The following is a 20,809-nucleotide window of genomic DNA, read 5'->3' as shown; positions in this document are numbered from 1 at the left end:
GGCTAATGGACTGCTCAGAACCCTGAGCTCCCAGGGCCCTCAGTGCCAAAAATGGAAGCACCGAGGGGCCCAACGTCACATTAGAGTAAAACACTGCTTATAGCGCAACTGGGGATCGAGGCTTTTTTCCCTTCACTTTTGATGAATTTATGTTTAAATTTGTGATCGCTACTGTTGTTTTCAGAAACTCCTACTTCTATGTTACAATGCAGCCACTGAAGCCAGGCTGTTAAAAAAAGCATTCAATAAAGTATTTTTAACCACTCAGTTTTCACCCGTTAGAAGCTGTGACGTTTCTGCAGGCTGAAATTTTAAACCGGAGCCCTGGGTGTGTTTACGAAGACTTGGAGAAGCAACGTCAGGAGGGGATAAACTGCTTTCAGGGAGACGCACCGTTCTTGACGTAGGAGGGGCTGACGGACTCGTGAGGGACGTGATCGCCTGAATGGCCAGCCTCAGCTTCAGCCTGTGCAGAGGGTTGCTGATGCCGATCTTGCGCTGGATCTCCGTGTCTGACAGGGTGGACATGATAGCCCCACTTTTCACGTTGGCTCGGCAGGCGGCCACATACCAGGCTGGCAACCCAACCCAGAGCTAGAGACAGGAAATGTTAAGGCCAGAAGGTTATGCACAGTGTGTGAAATGGATTAACACGTTCACATGAGTCACATACTTGATCCAGGATCGAAAGACGACTATACCTCCAGCCAGACGCCAACAGTTGGCCCATCCCATTGTGCAAAAGGTAAACCTTGTCTCCGGGCTTCCTCGAGCAACTCATGCCTACAAATAACCAGACAGTCACAGTGAAAGACTCGATCACACGCATACAGGAAGCAAGTTAGCAGAGTACTCGCTCTATACACTTTCACAAGCATAGTAGCACATATCTCATTATTTTCCTTTAATCTTCTAAACCATCCACTTAACGGTAGTTTGGTACATGTCAGGAAGAACTCCTGAACAATGAAATGCTGACGGACTCGACAAGGTTCTCTGTAGAATCATCTCCTCGCAGAATTAAAGAATTATTACCCACTTTAAAAAAACCCAGCAGAGCCTTTGTATCCAAGCTAGGACATTCAAGCGAAAACATACTCGCTCTTCTCTTTCTAAACGATGAGGGAAAATATGGAGAAAGAGGAAACTAGACCGGGTCTGAACAGAGAAGCCTGCCTCTGTGGGAGCTTCACAAACGTTCAGCGTTCACACCACCAACACCGAGAACAATGTGGATTTTTAACACTAGGAATGGTCTACTGTAGCAAGCAAGTAGTGGACTGGATTTTGGCTGTTTCTCTTCCACGTTGCTAGTTAGCTAACTAGGTACTTGCTAAATTCAGACATTGGGTCATTTCTGTGGTTTAACCCACAGGCTTCAAATCCAGAAAATTTCAACCCGGACAGTTTCTACCAGGACCCCAGACGGAGTGTGAGCCTAAGATGCCCTGCGCTGACAGCTACCGTGGGGCAGGAGGCAGGGAGGAGTCCCAGGGCCCTCGTGAGATCAGAAATATTCTGTAGGCCTGATTTTCAAATAGGCGAACTGGAACTTTACCACATTACCATCTTTGCAAATGATTCTGTCTACTGGGAACATGGCTATGTAAGAGAGAACAAAGAAGCTTCACGAATCTTATCTTACTGCTTTGTGCTGTTTACCTCCAAGCCTTTCTAAGACACCCTATCACTTTGACAGGGAGAGCCTCGGAGAGGAGACGGGGCTGCTCACCGCACGCGCCCCGACACCCCAAGTCATTTTCCATAATCATTTCTACAGAACACGTCGTCGAATCTTTTACTTCTAAAGATACATAACAGCTCTTCAACATATTGAAATGCTATTAGACTTTTCTTAAGACTATGAAGTCTACGGACAATTAAAGCTCAAAACGTTTCACACAGGATCTCAAGTAAGTGTTCCTTAAGTCACCCTTAGGCTTCTGGGGAATAACAGATATTGTAACTATCCAGGATAATTCTACCAGAGGATGCAATAAATATCTTAATAGCTCAAGTAGAGTTAACAAGGGGCAAACTTCTCTAGTTCAAATAAGCAAAGCTACTCATAAATAAAAAAGCAGCCAAGTCCACTGGAACTGCCGTCCCCCTGACACCGGAGGCCAATGCTGGACGGAGGGGGGAGGAGGGCCTCGCTGGGCGGGACCGACCGCCAGTGTGCTGAATTAAGTGCCACTTTGTGTTTCCCGGGGACAAGTTCTCCTCAAGGACAGTGGCTCTATCTTATGTAAACATGTCTGTGAGCCATAGGAGCCATACGAGCAAGACAAACACCTCCTCGGCAGACAGAGCAGGGAAAGACCTGAACCCTGACAGCACGGTCAAGGCCCAAGTCCTGCCCGCCTGGCCCGGCGGAGGGGCGGGGATGGCACTGGTGCCGGGCCAACAGGGCTTTCCGATCCCCACACTCTGAAGTGAACTAAACAGGTACTGAGTCCGGGGCACTTGGCAGAGAGTTCGTTTTTCATATGAAACAGACACTCACTGTACACAGGAACATAGGGTTAAAAATAGTCTGGTAATTCCATCATCTGGGGACTGGTGCACACCCTTCTGACTTCACCTGCAATGGTCGTTGGCTTTTATCAACAGCTTTCTCTAGTATGGATTACTTCTGGGTTTCACAGTGCAGGCCCAGCGCCCTGCTGAAAGGGCGATAAGGCAATGGAGGGAGAACGATGCATCTCTTAGATGCCGCTGAGAGAGACGCGAGAAGTGAGCGCGAGGGCAGAGGAGACCCCAGCTGGGCGGCCGGCCCAGGTCTCTGTCTGCTTCCAGCTCCCTCCCCTATCAGGCTAGTTGGTGACCTTGAAGACCCCACACGGAGCCAGATCCCTGCGTTATCACCCCAGGCAGGAACACCAGCACCCCCTTCTTCTCTGGGGGTGACTGTTCTGTCACGTGAAGAAGGCCCCTGCCCGTGGGAGAGGAGAGGGCAGCGCCCCTGGAAGCTGTGCAGGGTAGGGCGAGCACAGGATGCGGAGACCAGACTGGAGACGCCGGGGCCAGCGCCACTCCTGCCCTCTCTGGAGCTCGGTTTCTCGAACAAATACGCTCCCTTCTTGCTCGGTCTAGGAACTGCCTTTCCCTGCTGGCCACTGAGAACGGCCTCAGGCAGACGGCCGCTCTCCTTCGTTTGTGACTACTCATCAGAGCACTTTCTAAGAATCAACAGAACCACCCGTGTGGTTCGACTTCACCGCAACCAGAGATCACCACGAAGGCTGCTGAGTCCTCGCGACAGCTAACCGCCAGGGCACGAGGTCGTCTTCTACTGGCCCTTCGCTCCAAGGCCTGAAACCCGAGAGATCGAAGGCGGCGGGCCTCTCAAGTGCCGTGCGTTTCTCTGCATCCTAAGTCTACCCGAGGCACCCACCTCTGTTCTGCAGAGGCTGAGGCAGAAGCTGATATCCTGGGGCAATGAGGTGTATTCTGTGTGCCCAGATTCTACGGCCCCAAACCACTGTCCAGAGCAAACAGAAGACTCGTCTGGTTTCTGTTGTTACGTATTTCCCTCCTCTGCTTGGAGATACTGCAATCTCTGTCATCGCTTTGTCCACCCTTAGGATCTGCGATCTCCGTTTACAGAGAGCTACTCAAGAAACAAGGGCGGGGCTGCCGTCCCTGCGGAGTAAAGGGACGAGCGCTGGGCCCGCGATAGTCAGCCAGCAACTCGCGGCTGCTTGGCTGGGACTTGACCTCCTCCCTCGAAGATCATTCTAGACCCCAAGGGCGATTTTTTAAATACCTCTATACCAGGAAACTGATGTGCCATGCTTCCCAGCCTTAACATTAGAGTCAGAGGAGAAAGACATTCAGAAATATGCTAAATCCCCTGGGGAACAGGCACACGGATGAGACAAACGTCATGTAACCCGTGAGTGACGGCGTGTGTTTTATAACTAGGACAGGACACGGTGATGAAGTTATCTTTCATAACGAGAAGCGGTGTGGGCTTTGCTGACCAGACCCCAGATAAGGTGTACCATCCAAGCGACACACGCACCTCGTTTCTCTGAGGCTGACACGTTCAGTACCATGGCACCTTGCACCAACACCTGCTGGGCTCATGTCACAAACACGGCTCTACGGCCCACGCAAAGCACTACTCCCGCCATGGGGTGCAGCTCGCTGTCAGAGGCTGGGGGTGGGGGCGGCCAGGGTGAGGGGACCCGGGACAGCTCTCAGCAAAGCAGCACGACTCTCCCGGAACCTCAGTTCAGAGCCTGAGGCTGGTGACTGCCAACGCCACAGGCTGTAACACACGCTCAGCACAGCACACCCTCCGCCTCAACTTACCCTGCGACCACACTAGAGTCAACCAGGGAGAAACGGGAAAGAGAGCATTAGAACACCAGGTTACTTAAGGCGACGGAGTTCAGACAGCACCAGGGACACCCGGCAACGCTGTGGGAGCACCGCCAAGCGGACGAACACAGTGATGTCTGATTTCACGCCAGCGGTACCCTCCACGGATTCATTAAGCATGTCCAGCACCGAATGCGCCCACCACTCTCTTTTATGTACCTTAGACAAAACCTCAAAGTCAGCTCTCCACCGAAGTCACCAGGTTCTTGAAAACTCTCTAAAAGTGGATGTGTTTGGCTGTGTGACTTTGGCAGCTAAAGGCACACTTTTGAGGTAATAAAAAGAAATATTTCTGAGGACCGTATTTTGATTCTTACCTCTATAATGCCATAAACGTAAAACTGTATTCCAATAATACTTTTTCCGGATAACTCAAACATTTTCCCACAAGTATAAATAAAGCATTTTTCCTAAAGTCAATTTTATTTCTGGTTAACTGACAGAACTAAAATTACCCACTGTAGTCAGACAAATAACCTCCATACTTTGAATTTTTCCCTAGTAACTTACTAGTACATCCTAGAACTTGCCGTGCACGACCACAGAGTTCAGAGAACGGCCTGCCCCTGGACAGTTACAGCTATGGTGACACAGAAGTGCAGAGCCAATGCCATCACGGGGAACCCGGAGCTCCAGAGAAACCTGCCTACCACCCACCACCACACACGCTCCCCACGCAGCGGGAAACGGAGTCACGTGCCGGGACAAACAATAAAGGCTGTCTCCACACAGCCAAGTGCTCAAGCATACCTCCTGCGAATTACAAAATAAATTTAGAAAACAAGGGTGACCCAAACTTGGGCCAATTTGAATAGTTTGTGACCCTACAGGAACCATGAACTTCCGGGGACGAGGACCGAGGCGCACTGCCACAAACCTTACGGATTTTATTCCAGCATGTGCAAGCGTGTGCACTAGAACACGTCAGCAAAATCTAACGGACACATTTTTCCTGGCATGGCTCCAGGAGGCAAAAGGCCTGGCTGGGATACGTTTCACAAAGGCAAATGGCAATTACCCAAGTTACTTTAAAACATTTTTATACAGTTCAAAGACAGCAACGTTCAAAGCACGTTTTGCTTTCAATGGTGTCTGCGGATTTCCATTCACGGGGACCTGAAAGACTGAGTATTCCTAGGGCATGGTGAGCAATAACAGAAACAACGGCACTTCGCCTGAAATAAGACCAGCAGTGGGCCAGTCAAGAAGATTAGTACGATTCTGAGAAGAGAACGAAAACGAGGCAGGGTTCACAAAAGGGAACCCAACCGGCAACTCTACAGCTAAAGGCACGTGGCCTCTAGGGGAGAGGGTCCCCGGGCCCCAGCGTGGTCCTCGGGGCGCACTGCAGGCCCGGGTGCCACACCAATGAGGCTGTCTCAGGGTACTTGAGTGGCCAGACGACCTTTCCTATCGTCAGACTGACCACAGAACCTACCAATCGTCAGCCTGTCGCAAGGACCAGCTTTGCCATCTGACCACTGGCTCTCGCCCGTCTTCCCCATTCTCAAGGTCAGCGCTTCCCTCTGGGACTGCTAACTGCCCCTTCTGTCATAGAGGGTGGTTCAGTTTCAGTTTTCAGTCGCCAGTTCACTGGGATACTGTCTCTCCCTACCTCGTTCATCTACTTAGTTCTGGTTGACATACGGTCAACCAACACACAACCTGCTCCCGATCAGAACGAAGCCAGAGAAACACGCACACACTATTCCTCCATGCCCCTACCCCGGGGCATCGCAGCGTCTCAGCACCTTTGCAGAAAATGATCACCCTGCTATCACCTATTTTCAGAGTCAAGACAAATCAGAATCAAAATTTAATAAACAGACCACAAAATCACGAGTCTATTGAAGATAAAAATACAAAATCTACCGGAGGAGGAAAAAAGGGGCAACACAGCGAATATTTCCTGACAGATCATAGCCCGCACGGCAAACTCTGGATGCTGGTGATCAAGTCGGAGCGGTAGCTGCAATTACACACTCAGTTCTCCCTATTTTAGGATGGCTGGCACTGTTGCCAGTGCTTTACGTGTGTTTATGTAGCGACAGATGTGTGTCTAACACTCAGAAAGCCGTGTGAGGCGTGTACCGCTGCACTCCCATCTTAGAGGAGGAAACCGGGAATGCAGCAAGGCTAAGCGGCCCCTCCCCCCAGAGCTGACGCACTGGAGCCGGACTCGGGGCCCCACGCCTGGCGGGGAGCCCTCCTCGTCAGACAGCTCTCCGGGGGACGGGAGCCTCCCCTGAGTCCTCTCCCCCTTCCTGAGCAGAGGCTCTCAGCCCCCCAGGAAGCACAGTCTGTTAAAAGCTTTAGGTTAACCTTTCAGAAGGTAATATAGACACATAAATAGATACTACATTTATTAAATAAACGTTAGTTAAAAATCAGGCACAACTGAGAAGTGTTCAGTGAGATGGACGAATAACGAAAAGCTTACTTTTTTTGAAGTTTCCGGTTTTTCTCCGCCTGTCCTCCTAGTTTGCTGAGTCCCAAGGCATCCTGAGCTGAGTTTTCGGTCTCCGAAACGCCAGCTGTGAGGGCCCAGCGGTTGAAACAGCGAGAGAAATCAACACGGCCGCATTAGGTGAGTTCAGAAACAGGTGGAAGAGCACTTGCAGGCAAAGAACACCTCTAAAGGCTAAGTTTCTGACTAGGCAACCAAGGCACGAGAATGCTCGAGAGACAGTGAGCCCTTTCTGTCTGGGACGCCAGGTTGTTCAGGGCCAAAGAACGTCCACCGTGGCTCTCTGGGTCGCATGTGTCCCAGAGAAAACATACGCCTCCTGAGCTTTCACTCCCTGAGAACGCCCAGCGTCTTCGACAGACCGCCCGTGGGAACAACCGGGGGCACACAGTAGGCACACACACGGCAGGCCCCCCGCCTCCATCCTAAGGGTTAAGAATGTTTGCTGGAAGCCACCCACCTTGTCCTAATGACTCCTTGCCGGCATGTCCAGGTCGGCCCTTTTCTTTCTTGCCAAACAGGCGGCCGATGGAGGACTTGATGCCCTTCTTCTTGGGGGCTTTGTGGAGCGAGTCCTGGCCACTATTACTACTGCTGGGGTTGCTCACGGGGCCGTCCTGTGAGCCTGTGGAGCTTTGGGGACAGAAAACGATCTTTAATGAGCGCCCTCGTCCCAACACAACGTTCCATTCACAGGCACTAGAACACTCCACGCTTTTAATACTTGCTCTTCCAACTACACGAGCATTCCAAGTCTCCTCCAGGCATGTCTCCTTCGCAAAATGCATCGCGTGTAGAAACGAAGGCTCCCAGCCATCCCACCACGGAGAACCGTTTCTGAGGAGCTGAGGCTCTGAGCCAGAGCTCTCCTTCTGAGAAGGCTTCCAGTCCGAACCATGGAAGGCAGAGAGCACCATGAGCCCACCTGAGGGCCGCCCCTCGGCTGTGAAGATGCTCTCCCAACTGGAGGCCTGACCCCAGCGCCCCAGCAACCTCCCCAGTGCCACCGTCCCTGCCGCGAAACAAGAGCCACAGGGCCTACTGCAGAGGCGGCGAGGATGGACACCTGCACCCGCCACCGAGGGCTGCCAGGGGGGGACAAAAGCACAGCCCGTGGTAGTTTGACATAGGAGCACACTAGTCACCCACTGGCTCTCATGGTCCCTGTGGGGAGGCGCTTGGAGCGCTGGGGACGAGGTGGGGCTCTCCACAGCTCAGAGGCAGAGAGCGCATCCGAGCGGCGGGACACGGACGGTCCTGCAGAGCAACGCTCAGAACATGCCACATGCTTAGCAAATGCTCCACAAGAAGAGAAAGTTCTCACAAGAGTCAATTTGCAGACTCTGAAGAAATGAAGGCTTTCTAAGATTGCTGCTATCACTGAACTCTCTTTCTAAACTCACGTCGCCCAAACAGACAGCATCTTCTGCTGGGCTCACCTGAGCTCCCAGGGCAGCCCGAGGGCATCATCTAAATCAACTCAACTCAATTAACCAGTATTTCTTTAAAGTCATCATTCTGACTTTTTTCCCCAAGAAGAGAGCAATGGATTTCTGAAAGCTGAGCATGAGAAGGCGGTCTGTTTGGAGCCGGGCTAGGGTGGGACGCTGCCCTCCTTACTTCCGTAAGTCCCTGAGGTCCTCGTGGCCGACCGTGTGCAGCGCCCCTTTGTGCAGCCTGTCCAGCCGAAGGGACCGCGGGGAGGGCGGGGGCGAGGTTTCACATTTTATTGTCGTCTTGTCGTCTCGTACCTCTTCTAGGGAGGCTGGCAACTGAGGGGTTGAGACCAGTGTAAAATTAGTGAACAACACACTGTGACCAAAAAAACCCCACAACACATAGGCTTTAAATTATAACCATAAACTTATGTGGAAATCCACGAGCTATGCTTTCTGCTGAGTACAACCAGCCTCGTTCTAGCCCAACGCCACGTTAAAGGACCGTCTTACTTATCAGGAGCAGGAGCACAGAGCAGAGCCCGACTCCTGGCCTACGAGCACCAGAACGAGCGCAGAGACCCGGGCAGGACACACGGGCACTCCTCCTCCTGAGCCTCCTCGCAGCCCGAGGGCCCGCCCGCCCTAGGATCCTAGGCCACCACGAGAACAGCCACTGAAGGGCACCGAGATCTGAACCACGCCCAAAACCTCGTCCTCACACAGCACGCACGGCACTCACTGTCCCTGATGAGGAGCTGAAGATGAACGTGTTTATCTCCTGATGCATTCAGAAGAAACACCAGAGAGGGCAGAAACCTCTTGGGTAAACTGTCCAGAACTTTTTGTTTTGGGAGAAAAAGAGAAATAGCTTGTACCATGATCCACTATCATTTTGAGTAGTGATGCACCTTCCTGGACTCTGTAACAAGTGGAAAAGCAAAAAGGGATCTAACTCCTGCATCCCAGACACGCCTGTCTGTCTCATACGTCTCAGCGTGCAGAACAGATGCTATAAACTGAGGTCTTTCTACGCGGTTTAAAAGCAATTTGTTTAAGCCGGCTCAAAGCAGTCCTGGCCTTCCACTGGAAGATCCTCTCCTTCAGACTGCCAGTTTTCCCGTGTCGGGGAACGTGAGGACAGGAAGGAGGCGGTGGGGAAAACGTTAACTCCGGCAGGTCTTACTGATCCATGTGGCTCCGTGGTGAAGGCAGGGCTGGAGTCCTCAAAACGTGCGTGGCAGGCGTTTGTACAAACAGCAAGACCTGAGCAGCCAACTTGGGCTTTTTTAATGCGACTGTGTAGAGTGTCGCTCCACTGCAGCCCCACAGCGGCTCAGTGACAACCAAGGGGCTTAGTGCAAAACGGAGTCGAACTCATTTAAGATAGAACCTTAAGCCGTAGCTGGATAGATTCCGCATGCTCTCCTGATTTCAAATTACAATCTGCAGACAACCAAAGGCTACGACGGCTAGAAACTATCAATACGAAACTGAAACAGGGAGAGATTTCAAACTGAGGTTAAAACAATCACCTATAAAAAACAAAAAAGAACAGGACAGGGAGCAGTCCACGGGACTGAGTTCACTGTCCTCAGCGGAGACAGAGCTCAGGAGGAGCGGCCCGCCCTGGCCGGTGGCTGCTCCCGTTGCGCCCCCGTGGTGAGGGGCCCTGCCCAGCCTGGGGCCCGCCAGGCTGGGGCCTGCACGCTCTTTCAGAGCTGACTGGAACGAAGCTCCCCGACAGCTGGGGGGTCACGGCGGCGTAGGCCAGGGACGCTGAGGAGGAGGACAGTGCGTGGCCCACGCCGCCCGTGTCTGCACCATGCCTGCACTCCTGCCTTTCATCCTCACCACAGCCCCACAGCAAGGCCCTCGAAGGAGCCAGCCAGCCAGCCCACAGTGCCGTGAGCAACAGGGTCAGGCTGTCCTGCCTGGACGTCAATCAACACGCTCCTTCCTTCCCTGAGAAAGCCTTCCCACCGAGGGAAACACGGATGCGAGTCGGCGGGACTGAGGGCGTGCTGTGCGCCGCGGGGCCGGTTATAAGCTCTCAGCTCCTTGCAGATCGTGCACGGACGGGCACCGTCTGCGGCCACCCCGAGGAGCGCGCTTCTGTCGTTGTCTTCACTTAAACAGGAGGGCAAACCAAGGCGCAGAGAGGGCGAGCAGCACACCCGGGTCACAAATCATCACTGACAGCGGGGACTTGAGCCTGCGTTTCGCTGAATCGCCACGGTGCTCTGCGCAGCGGAGGGCTCCCACGGCTGCCACCCAGCTCATGTGCTCTAAGCGCTGCGGTCAGAGGACAGCTGCCCGAGCATCCGAAGGGCGGCCTACCAGCGCAGGATCAGGCAGCTTCTGGGTCGGGGTGCAGGCTAGGCACATGGCGTGAAGGTTAGGAGGAAGGCATTCTGGTCAACAGATCTGCTCCCCAGTGCGTGCACGTCCTCCAAGAACAGGGAAGCCCGATTCACGACTATCTATAAGGAGAAGAGGCCCGCTGGCCCCCGCTGTCAGGGACGAGTGAGGAGGTGAGAGAATCTGCAGAGAAGTCAGGCCGTGGGGGAAGCGACTCAGTGTCCTGGTTTTGAAATCAGACCAGTCCACACTGCAGCGTTCCCTAACTGTGTGCCCCTAGGCACAGCACGTGGCCTCTCTGAGCCTCCGTTCCACATCTGTCCATGGGGATAACGACAGTAACCTGCATCTCACCGGAAGTCCATGAGGACGAGAGAGCAGACTCGTAGAGCACTCAGCACAGGGCCTGGCATACAGTAAGAGCTCATGACAGCTAGCTATGTTTTTTTTTTTTTTTTGAGGAAGATTAGCCCTGAGCTAACTACTGCCAATCTTCCTATTTTTGCTGAGGAAGACTGGCCCTGAGCTCACATCCGTGCCCATCTTGCTCTACTTTATATGTGGGACACCTCCCACAGTATGACTTTCGCAAAGGGGCGCCAGGTCCACACCCGGGATCCGAACCGGCGAACCCCGGGCTGCCGAGGAGCAGAACATGCGAACTTAAGTGCCGCGCCACCAGGCCGGCCCTTCTAGCTATGCTTATTAAAATTAGTTTTTCCCCAAACTAAAATCTGTGGCTCTGCTTCAGTAATTTCTCATTGAAAAAATACTATAGCCATTATAAATAAGCATGCAACGATGAGAAGGCAAATGAGTGGAAGAAAGGCACACCCTTACGCCTGTCCCAGCATTCTATGCAAACCACCAGTGACCTGTCTCCAACAGGACAATCGTCATTTGTGACATGCCAGGTGAGTGTCAACATGTCCATTTAAATGTCAGTGATTCACAGGGCTCATTCATGCCAAATGATAGGTGCCCGTCAATACTTCAGAGAAACAAAGGTATGTTAAATTACTAAACACTTGACCTTTCTATGATGTTGCCTTAAATCACTAGGCTGACGGACGCATGCAAAGAAATGAAGAGAAACCAGATTTACTGCATACTCTGAAGTTAAAAATTCAAGGATCAGTCCAGGTAAATATATTAAAAAGAGAATGACAAGACAGATATAAGCGAGCTGAGATTCAGAGAAAACGTAACTGGAAATGGAACATCTTTTTCACCATGAAATTTAAACAGTAAGTTACTCAAGATTTACTAGAGAAACACTATAAATCGTTACTCAGGGAGATAAAATTCTATTACAACATATACAATTTATTAAAATACGGCATTTTATAGAACAAAGGGCCCTAACAGTTGTCTATTCTAAGCCAAACTTCTCTAGAACTTAGTTTGCCCTAATGAAAAACATGTCTCTAAACATCAATTTAGTTGACGAGGAAGTTACTGCAAGACTTACTATAAAACTGAACAAACCTACTTTTAGTTATTAATCACCTATTGGTCATTCATATAAAATTCTTACCTAGAAATTGATTTAAAATTTCTCAAACACAAATTTTTTGATTAAAGCAGGGTACCCTGTGAAAATACGTAAGGATAAAAGCTAGCAGAATAGCAGGTGGAATCTTCACATTCTATGATTCCTAAGAGATATGTGAATTTAAAAAATAGTCTATTAAAGGCATTAATTGTTTATGTCCAACAAGTTGATGAAATTTACAGTCTTGAATATAAGCATCAAAACCAAAAGGTATACTGTTTGTGTCAAGTTTCCGTTAATTCTATACTTGGCGGATTATCTCTGTATATATAAAAGATTTCATTTCTGAATTACACAAACCCTACACAGTTTGAATAAAAGCACTCTGATCCAGCGATATCATGCCTGTATCCACATCTGTTGTACAGTGACACAGCAGTAAAAACGTATCACTACTGAGGGAAAAAGACACTATTTCATGAGAAACGAAGATAACGCAGAAACCCCACTAATGAGCCCCAGTGGCCCCCACACACACACCATGGCCCCCACTGTGGCGGTTCCCTGAGCACCCCGTGGAGGGGGTGTCACAGCGCGGGCTGAGGCCTGGACTAACAGTGACAAAATAAACAGAAGGATGACACAGGAAATCAAAACTAAACACGGAAGCAGACACAGCGTCAGCCGGCACACACAACTACAAAAACAAGGAAAAAGAAAAACAGAACTGTTTTTACAAATTCTCTGAAAGGAAATAAGCATGAAATTGTCAAAGAGCTTAAAATATCAGCTAATGAGCTAACGATGTAAATTATAAAAATACTATGTCAAAACACCGCGAAATGGACTAGTTACCACTTCGGACGCTACTAAAGCGATTCACGGTTCATTTAATTACACGCAGGCTAACAACGCAACTAAAAACGAAAATGGGTGGTAGCAGAAGAAATGAGAACGGAAGCGCAATGAGAAAGCAGAACGCTGTCAACATGATTTCATGCATTCACAAAACCCAGACTAAACACGTGAGAAAGCTAGGCACTATTCTTTAGAGCAGCACGCTGTCGCGGTCCCTGCACTTCCAGAGGCTGCGCACGAACGCAGCCCCGCGCTTCCCGGGGAGGCCAAGCGGCAGCGCGCTCTCACTCACGCCACCCTGGATTCACCTGCAGAACCGGTGCCAAGCATGCCACCGAGGGCATTATTAAGAGGACCGATTTAGCTTTTTCTTCAGTTTTGTTTTTGACGGCATATTCTGTACCCTCCAGTCAGGCATCCCGAACGTAAAGACAGACAGCACTGACTCTCTCTGCACATTTTCCTATATGTTACGATGGCTGCTGTATTTACTTTTGTTACACTGTCTATTGCTGGAAAACAAAAATATCCCCCTAGCTGCCGAACCCTGCAGAGCTGACCACGCTCAGAGCTGAACAAGTGAAAACTTCTCTGGAGTTCAGGCATCACCCCAATATTAAAATTAATTTGTCACCATGCTATTGTTGAATGATTAAATACGAGTTGGTTTTAAAAATCTCAAACCTCTGAGCATAACAAATGCACCTGATTTTCTTCCGGGTTAAAAATAAAGCATATTCGTGGTGTCCAAGACTTAAATCAGGTGTGTCGGGGGCGAGGGGAGACAGCACAAGAAAAGACAAATCCTTACCAGAGTCATGATACCTAGTCTGTCCACCTCCCGAGCTGGGCTGTGCGGAATCCTTCGCGGGGTGGACCGGCCACTGTTCGGAGGAGAAGAGCCGGCGAGCGAGGAGGCAGGGTAGAGGGGAATGGAGCTCACTGATCTAAAACGACGAAGATTGCCAAAACTCCCACTGCCAACTCGACTCTCAATCTCCTCCGCCCGCTGCTCTGTGTTTTCCTTTTCTTCCTGTATCAACCTAAAGTAAAAACAAAACAGTCATCCTTCCTTCATTAGCAGACAGATTAACGGGTTCAGATGAAAAAATCGGTGCTTGCATTACTGTAAGGAAACTCCAACGACGGTTGCTCCAACAATTAACACTTCAGCAAAAACGTTCTACTTTTTCTCTCTTTAACACACTCGGCTTCGGAACAGCACAAAGTACACCTTCCACTGAGTCTTACCAACTATCTCTGATCACTCGCGTTTGATTTTATTTAAGTACCCCACAAGTCTGGAGGGGCTAGTTGGCAACTCTCTTACTACACAATGAGATGTTTGAATTTTACAGCTCCGACATTCCCACTTCTCAGGGCACAGCTGCACATTTACCTATCGGTTTTTTTGACTGGAAACTGGGAACTCTGATATAATCAAAAAATCAATTTACAAAGCAATTAGGAGTTTCCAAACACTTAAGTCTCTAGACTAGACGAAAACATTGATTTTTTTTTTTTTAAAGGTTGAGTTCGAACAAAAGTATTTTGTTTGTATTATTTGACAGAATTCTCCACCAGCCTCATCTGAATGAATTCACGTCAACCATGCTGCATTAATTTGGAAATTCATAATTAAAGCTCTTCTCTCCTAATGTATAGTGGATGCTTAAACAGCAGTTTTAATATTTGACTATGCAAATCATTACTCTAATATTAAATTAGTAGTAACCTTGCAGTAACCTGTCCAATTAAAGTTCTACTTATATATTCTGAAAGTACTTTCTGTTACTGATACCAAGGCAGTGGACAGAATTTACCATTTATATCAGGTCAACTTGCTACATAAAGAAGAACCCATTTTACTTAGCAATACACTGTGAAAAATAAAAGCTGACGTTTATAATCCTTTCGCGTTTCCCACAGCGATGGGGAAAGGCAGTCTTCCGGGCTCTGCGGGGTTGAACACAGCACACGAACCGTGGTTTAGGGAGGCAGACTGCAGGCCGCACACCCCTTCCTTGCAGAGCCTACAGCTCTCCCTGGAGTTAGTTCTGCCCCTCCTTCCCTCCCGCAGGCTCTGCGCAGGAACCGGCACTTGGCGTCTGTGTCAGCTTGACAAGAACAAAATGTTGGCAGCAACTCTGCCCGGACCTCCTGCAGGGTCACTGGCACACGGCTGGTCTCTGTGTGCATGCAGGACCGAACCACGGCTGCCTCAGGCCTGACAGGGCAGATCTTGGGCTCCCTGTCACCCTGCACCCCAGACCTAAGGCCTCTTAATCCCCCCTCGGACGGGCAAGTCTTTGGCTTGATGAGCAGTGCCATGTCTGCGCCCAGGATCCGAACCAACGAAACACCGGGCCGCCTGCAGCGGAGCTCAGGAACTTAACCACTGGGCCACGGGGACAGCCCCCCCTTGGACGGGCAAGTCTTTGGATTGCACCCCACAGTCGGCCCTTTGTCTTGTAAATTTACTGTTATAACTGCTAAGAGGCTTTCGAAAGAAAACACCTCTGAAACACTGACGAGGTTAAGATTCAAACCATCCTTTGACCACTGTCTTTTTTTTTTTTTAAAGATTGGCGCCTGAGCTAACAACTGTTGCCAATCGTCGCCTTCTTTCTTCTTCTTCTCCCCAAAGCCCCCAGTACATAGTGCTGGATTCTAGTTGGGAGTGCCTCTGGTTGTGCTATGTGGGATGCCGCCTCAACATGGCCTGAAGAGCGGTGCTGTGTCAGCACCCAGGATCCAAATTGGTGAAATCCAGGGCCGCCAAAGCGGAGCGCGTGAACTTAACCACTCGGCCATGGGGCCTGCCCCTGACCACTGTCTTGTAATGAACCAATTTTCACATTCTATTAGTTTAACAGAGAAAAATGCAAGTAGGAGTGGGAATTTGCCAATCTGAAAACCTCGGCTTTCTGTTCCAGGTGGTTGGGTGACACACCTGAAAACGTGAGGCTCTGAAAGACACACAAGAGGGCCCTCCTCAGCGCTGGAGGAGGCACAAGCGGCAGGTGGACGCTGCCCCAGCTCCCTGCCCCCCGCAGGGTTCAGAGTTGGGGGACACTCAGGCTGGAGGGGGGCAGGAAACTCTCCCTCCCGCTTCCTACTGCATGTTTCACCTTCGCTTGCCAGTGGACTGAACTCTGGCGTTTCTCCTCGTAAGTCACCCGCCACCTGGCACTGCCCGTGAAAAGAGTCCTGCTTCTTACCCACAAGGGCGCCAGGCCAGTCCACCTCCTCCTGGCTCTCCATGGTGCCCTGCCCCACACCACAGCTCCCCTCTGCACTTCGGAGCAGGGAGGCCTCCTCTGATGTGTGCTCAGCTCTCTGCACCCCGGCCGTCTCTGGAACCCGGCCTGGGATCCAGAGCGGCACAGGTGGACACTGAGCTCCCCGGCAACGCTCTCCAGCTGTGTCATCGGCTCGTGGGGGAACGGACTGAACCCCTTTCACCCTTCTGCAAGATCTTACACAAGTGTACCCACACCACAACTGTGGCGAGAACGCCCGGTCAACTGAACTTTCCAATCAAGGGCAACCTCAGAACTTAAAACTATTAAAACAGGATTGAACAAAGTTTTACTATCATGGGACATGTAGAATACGTCCACAGTATTTCTTCCAGACTGTCCTAGGTAGCATACAATTCTTTAGAGACATGCATGGTGTCTGTGGTGCTATGCACAAGCCCACGTACCTGATCTCCTTGTTGATGGCGTCCAGCTGCTCCTGAAGCATCATGGCCAGCGTCTGGGCATCGGCCTGCCCACTGGGGGACAAGAGGCCAGCTGGGCTGAAGATGGTGTCCCTGTCGTCTTCGCCGTCGGACACGTCCACATCACTCTCGAAGGCCTGCGCCACGTTGGCCAGGACACTCGCTTGTTGGGCACGTTCCCAATCCTGTTCATTAAGAGTCTGTACCTAGAAACAAGAAAATCAAATCTCAGCAAAGATGGAAAATAACAACCAAGTTACAGCAACTTACAGTAAACCTAGCAGAAACTTAAATATCTTTTAAATAGAAGCCCAAAAGATTTTGGAAAAATAGGCCATGCTTGTAAGTGGCTGACACGTATTAAGCAGGCAGTATTTCAGGGGCAGGACAGTCGATTACTTAGACTGCCTGGTAACAGTCACATCTCACTGTGGACACAAGGCATTTCCATGATGTTATTCACAATGGTGACAAGACCGAGTGCAAACAAAAACTGAAAATTAGAAAAATACACCATGGGGGGGCCGGCCCTGTGGCATAGTGGTTAAGTTCAGTGCACTCTGCCTCGGTGGCCTGAATCCACGGGTTTGGACCTACACTGCTAGTTGGCCACGCTGTAGCAGCGAACCACATATAAAACAGAGGAAGACCGGCATAGACGTTAGCTCAGGGCTAATCTTCCTCAGCAAAAGCAAAAACAAAAACCACACACACAAAAACATGGCACGATCAGCCACGCTAATGGGAAGTAAAAAGTTCACTACATCCACGGCAGCTGTGTTCACTGCAGTTGCCACACCACTGTACTAGTGTTATCGAGTAACACACCTCACTGGAGTTCCCCAATCCTCCCTCTTCTGAGCCCGGTGTGGACGAGCACAGACAGCAGCAGGCAGGGGCAGAAGGAGACAGCAGGGCAGCCGTCGGACGCACTCGTCTCAACACCCAGGGAAGAGCGAGCTGGCGGACCACGGTCTCTAGAGAACTGAGGCTCTCGGAGAAAAGGCTCCTCTGTGCCGAGCCAACTCCTGTCTCGCGTGATGGAGGGGTACCGTGTGCAATCAGAACGCGCACAGAGAAGGCATGCGCGCCGGGGCCACGTGACCCATCCCGTGCGGCTGTCTCAGCCCCTCTCTCGAAGCCTCCATCTCTTCCTCTCCCGTCCTCACTGAGCCCAGGGCCCTGCCTCCCACTTCACTGACACGACATCAGAGCAACCACAAGACTTGAGATGCCCTGCTGGCTTATCTCCCCGTCCCCCGGGCCTTTACCCATGCACTCCACCTCCCCTCCCAAGATCTGAGGTCGCGGCCAGGTACCTGGGCCCCCACCCAGGCCAGCCCCACCTCTGGGCACGAGGCGCACCCCCTCCGGCTGACTCCAGGCTCGCCTGCTGTGCTCCCTCCCTCTCTCGGGGTAATCGATTCTCTACTGGCCCACACCCATCAGCCTGAGAAGGTTTGCGCCCTTCTCCCTCCTTCAGATAACACACCAGAACCACGGAACCTGGATGCCACGTCTCTTTCCAGCCACCACTGCACTTCGTCCCGATGAGTAAAAGGTCTCCAGAGCCGCCTTGACTCCGCCTCCACCTCCTCTCCTCCTGCTCACCTCCCCTCCCACAGAGCTGCTCCAGGATCAAAGCGCCCACCTTAAGAAGTCCGCCACTGACCTCCACCGCCCTCTCGTCTGGCCCATCGGCAGGCCCAGGCCTGCTGCTCTTCCCTCTTCCCTGAGCATCTCGCTCACTCGGCTGCAGGCCCCGTTGTCCAGGGTTTCTGCCTACCTCCTTGTCACTCTTTAGTCTCCTGCCGGTCCTTTCTCAGTCTCCCCAACCTCTCAATTTTGGAGGGGCCCACGGCTCTATCCTGGAAGCTCCTCTCTATCAACAGGCACCCACTTTGGACTTGATCTCATCTTACACCTTTAAACACCATCTGTATGGTCATGACCCCCACATCTTTATCTCTAGTCCAGACTTCTCTCTTGGGTTCCAGGCCAGAATATCCAACTGCCTACCTGACACGTCCACCTGGACAGCAGATAGGGCTGTCGACCTGATCAGGGCCAGGCTCCACTCGTCTCCCCTGCCCCGCAGTCTTCCTCATCGCAGGAGACAGCCTCCAGCCTCCAGCTGCTCAAGCACGGGCCCTCGGGGGCCTCACTCGCCTCTTTGTCTCATACTCTATGTTCAACCCATCAGCACATCGTGTTGGCAGGACCTTCTAATATCTCCAAATGGGTCCTTCCCTTCCTTGGCTCAAATGTCACCGTCCCTGTGAGACCTCGCTGGCTACCCTACTTAAAACTATCATTCCCCTCCTACAGCTCAGGGTACCCCGGGTTTCCTTTCCCTGCTTATGACCATCGGAAACCCTGTGGTGGTTTAAATATACGTCCACACTTCTCTAACACTCCTCCCTTGGCCCACAGTGAGGGCAGGACTCGCTAACTCACTCTAACGCACCGAGTGCAGCCCAGGTGAAGGCATGCTGCCTCCAGACCAGGGCCTCAGAGGCTCTGGGGCTTTCTCCTGGCTCTCTCTCAGAATGAGCCCGGAGCAAAGCTGGCGGGCACCTTTCCAGGACACTCAAGCAGCCCCCAGAGAGGGGCCAGGCAGAGCCAGGCGAGTGAGCCTGGAAGTGCACTCTTCAGCCCCAGGCGAGAATCCGGACGGCTGCAACCTCAGGAGAACTGAGCCCGAACCGTCCTGCTCACAGCCCCGAGCCCACGGAACCTGTGAACTCTAAGTGCTCCTTGCTTTAGGCCACTGAGCTCGCAGCAGCCTGTGACCGCAGTGAGAGGAAACTGACACACGGCCCGTACTGTACTTCTCACGCACGCTGGCTCCTCACTAGAACGTGCGCCCTGGCGGTGCGGGCATCTTCTCTGCCTGTATTCACTGCTGGAGCCCTAGTCTATAATGACGCCTGGCCCAAACCAGGTGTGCACTGAATACGGGTGCTGTAAATAAAAATACGCAGAAGTAGATAAAGACGTGCTGTTAAACAGACACAAGTAGGAAGGTATTTAAACTTCCCGATGTGAATTCTTCTCACTAAAAGATGACGGATACACGCATTCATTCACGCTTATCGCTGCTTCCAAACCGTACTAATTACATTACGTTGCACTTAAGAGTAGGTCATATTCTATCAGAACTTGTTCTTCAGAAAAAAGCATGCCTAAAACGAAACTCTTAGCCAGAAAAAGGAAAATGGGGGGAGGGGAAGAGAGAAGGCGACCTATGACCATTGGAATCCCCAAAGTCTCAAAGTCACGGGACGAGCAGGAGACACGCCCGAGGGCCGGCAGCTCGCGGGCAGTGAGGACGGAGGCCCTTGCCTTGGACGGCTCATCCCGCAGGGCTGCCACGCGGCCTTTCTGGGGGCGCCGCAACACCGCGCTGCTGCTGGAGGCGTCTGCGGGACCGTCTGCCACAGGGAACCTGAAATCCGAGACACTGCCCAAGTGGGGTCGGCTGAAATATGGAAAACAAAAGGTCATTATTAGATAAGAAAAGCGAACTAAGTTTGTTAGTCAAGCCAGAAGCTGTCAATTTGGAAAACACGTAATTTCACAGAAAAAGGACTCCAAGGAGGGCACCTCTGTCCTTGCTCCCGCCAGCACTGAGCCTTTCAGCCCCGCCAGCGGGGACACTCCATACCTAGGAAAGCCAATGCTGCCACTGCAGACCTGGAGATGAGAGGATGGGGTCCAGCTGTCTGGGCCGTGGAAGAGGCATCCGTCACCCATGTCAGGGCCCGCAGAGGGGTGCTCAGCCCTGCCTCTGCTCGACCTTCTCCTCGACCCACCAGGAAGCACCCCCACCCCGACCTGCGGCCTTCCACGGTCACTCTCCCATTTGTGCCAGGCTCCGCAGTGTGAGGCTGGTGGACACCGACACTCCTCTCTCTGCGTGGCACTGTCTGAAGCGCTCCCACAGGCCCCTCGGAGGGAGCGGCTGCAGAAGCCCTTCTGACCACAGCTCGGGCTGGTATGAACCGGGCTGGGCAGGACACTTTGAGGATTCCGAACCAAAAGCAGAGACTGCGTGCAATCAGACTGACAGACAA

The 20,809-nt window shown here is 51.6% G+C and overlaps 1 protein-coding gene across 10 annotated transcripts in view; it reads right to left on the bottom strand.

Moving 5' to 3' along the window:
• LOC138916664 (liprin-alpha-1-like) overlaps positions 1-20,809 on the bottom strand; it is an 85,477-nt gene that overhangs the window by 25,046 nt on the left and 39,622 nt on the right. For all 10 annotated transcript variants that reach the window (XM_070229732.1, XM_070229735.1, XM_070229737.1 and 7 more), the window contains 8 exons: positions 20,079-20,214; positions 16,716-16,939; positions 13,818-14,049; positions 8,477-8,628; positions 7,317-7,489; positions 6,830-6,923; positions 702-783; positions 394-594 (listed from right to left, as the gene is read on the bottom strand). In XM_070229732.1, coding sequence (XP_070085833.1) covers positions 394-594; positions 702-783; positions 6,830-6,923; positions 7,317-7,489; positions 8,477-8,628; positions 13,818-14,049; positions 16,716-16,939; positions 20,079-20,214 — 1,294 coding nt within the window. The remainder of the gene's footprint in view (positions 1-393; positions 595-701; positions 784-6,829; positions 6,924-7,316; positions 7,490-8,476; positions 8,629-13,817; positions 14,050-16,715; positions 16,940-20,078; positions 20,215-20,809) is intronic.

The sequence above is a fragment of the Equus caballus genome, chromosome 12, assembly GCF_041296265.1.
Source record: "Equus caballus isolate H_3958 breed thoroughbred chromosome 12, TB-T2T, whole genome shotgun sequence".
Taxonomy (NCBI): Eukaryota; Metazoa; Chordata; class Mammalia; order Perissodactyla; family Equidae; genus Equus; species Equus caballus.
The sequence above is the reverse complement of the archived record's forward strand: the minus strand, read 5'-3'. Positions and strand labels throughout refer to the sequence as shown.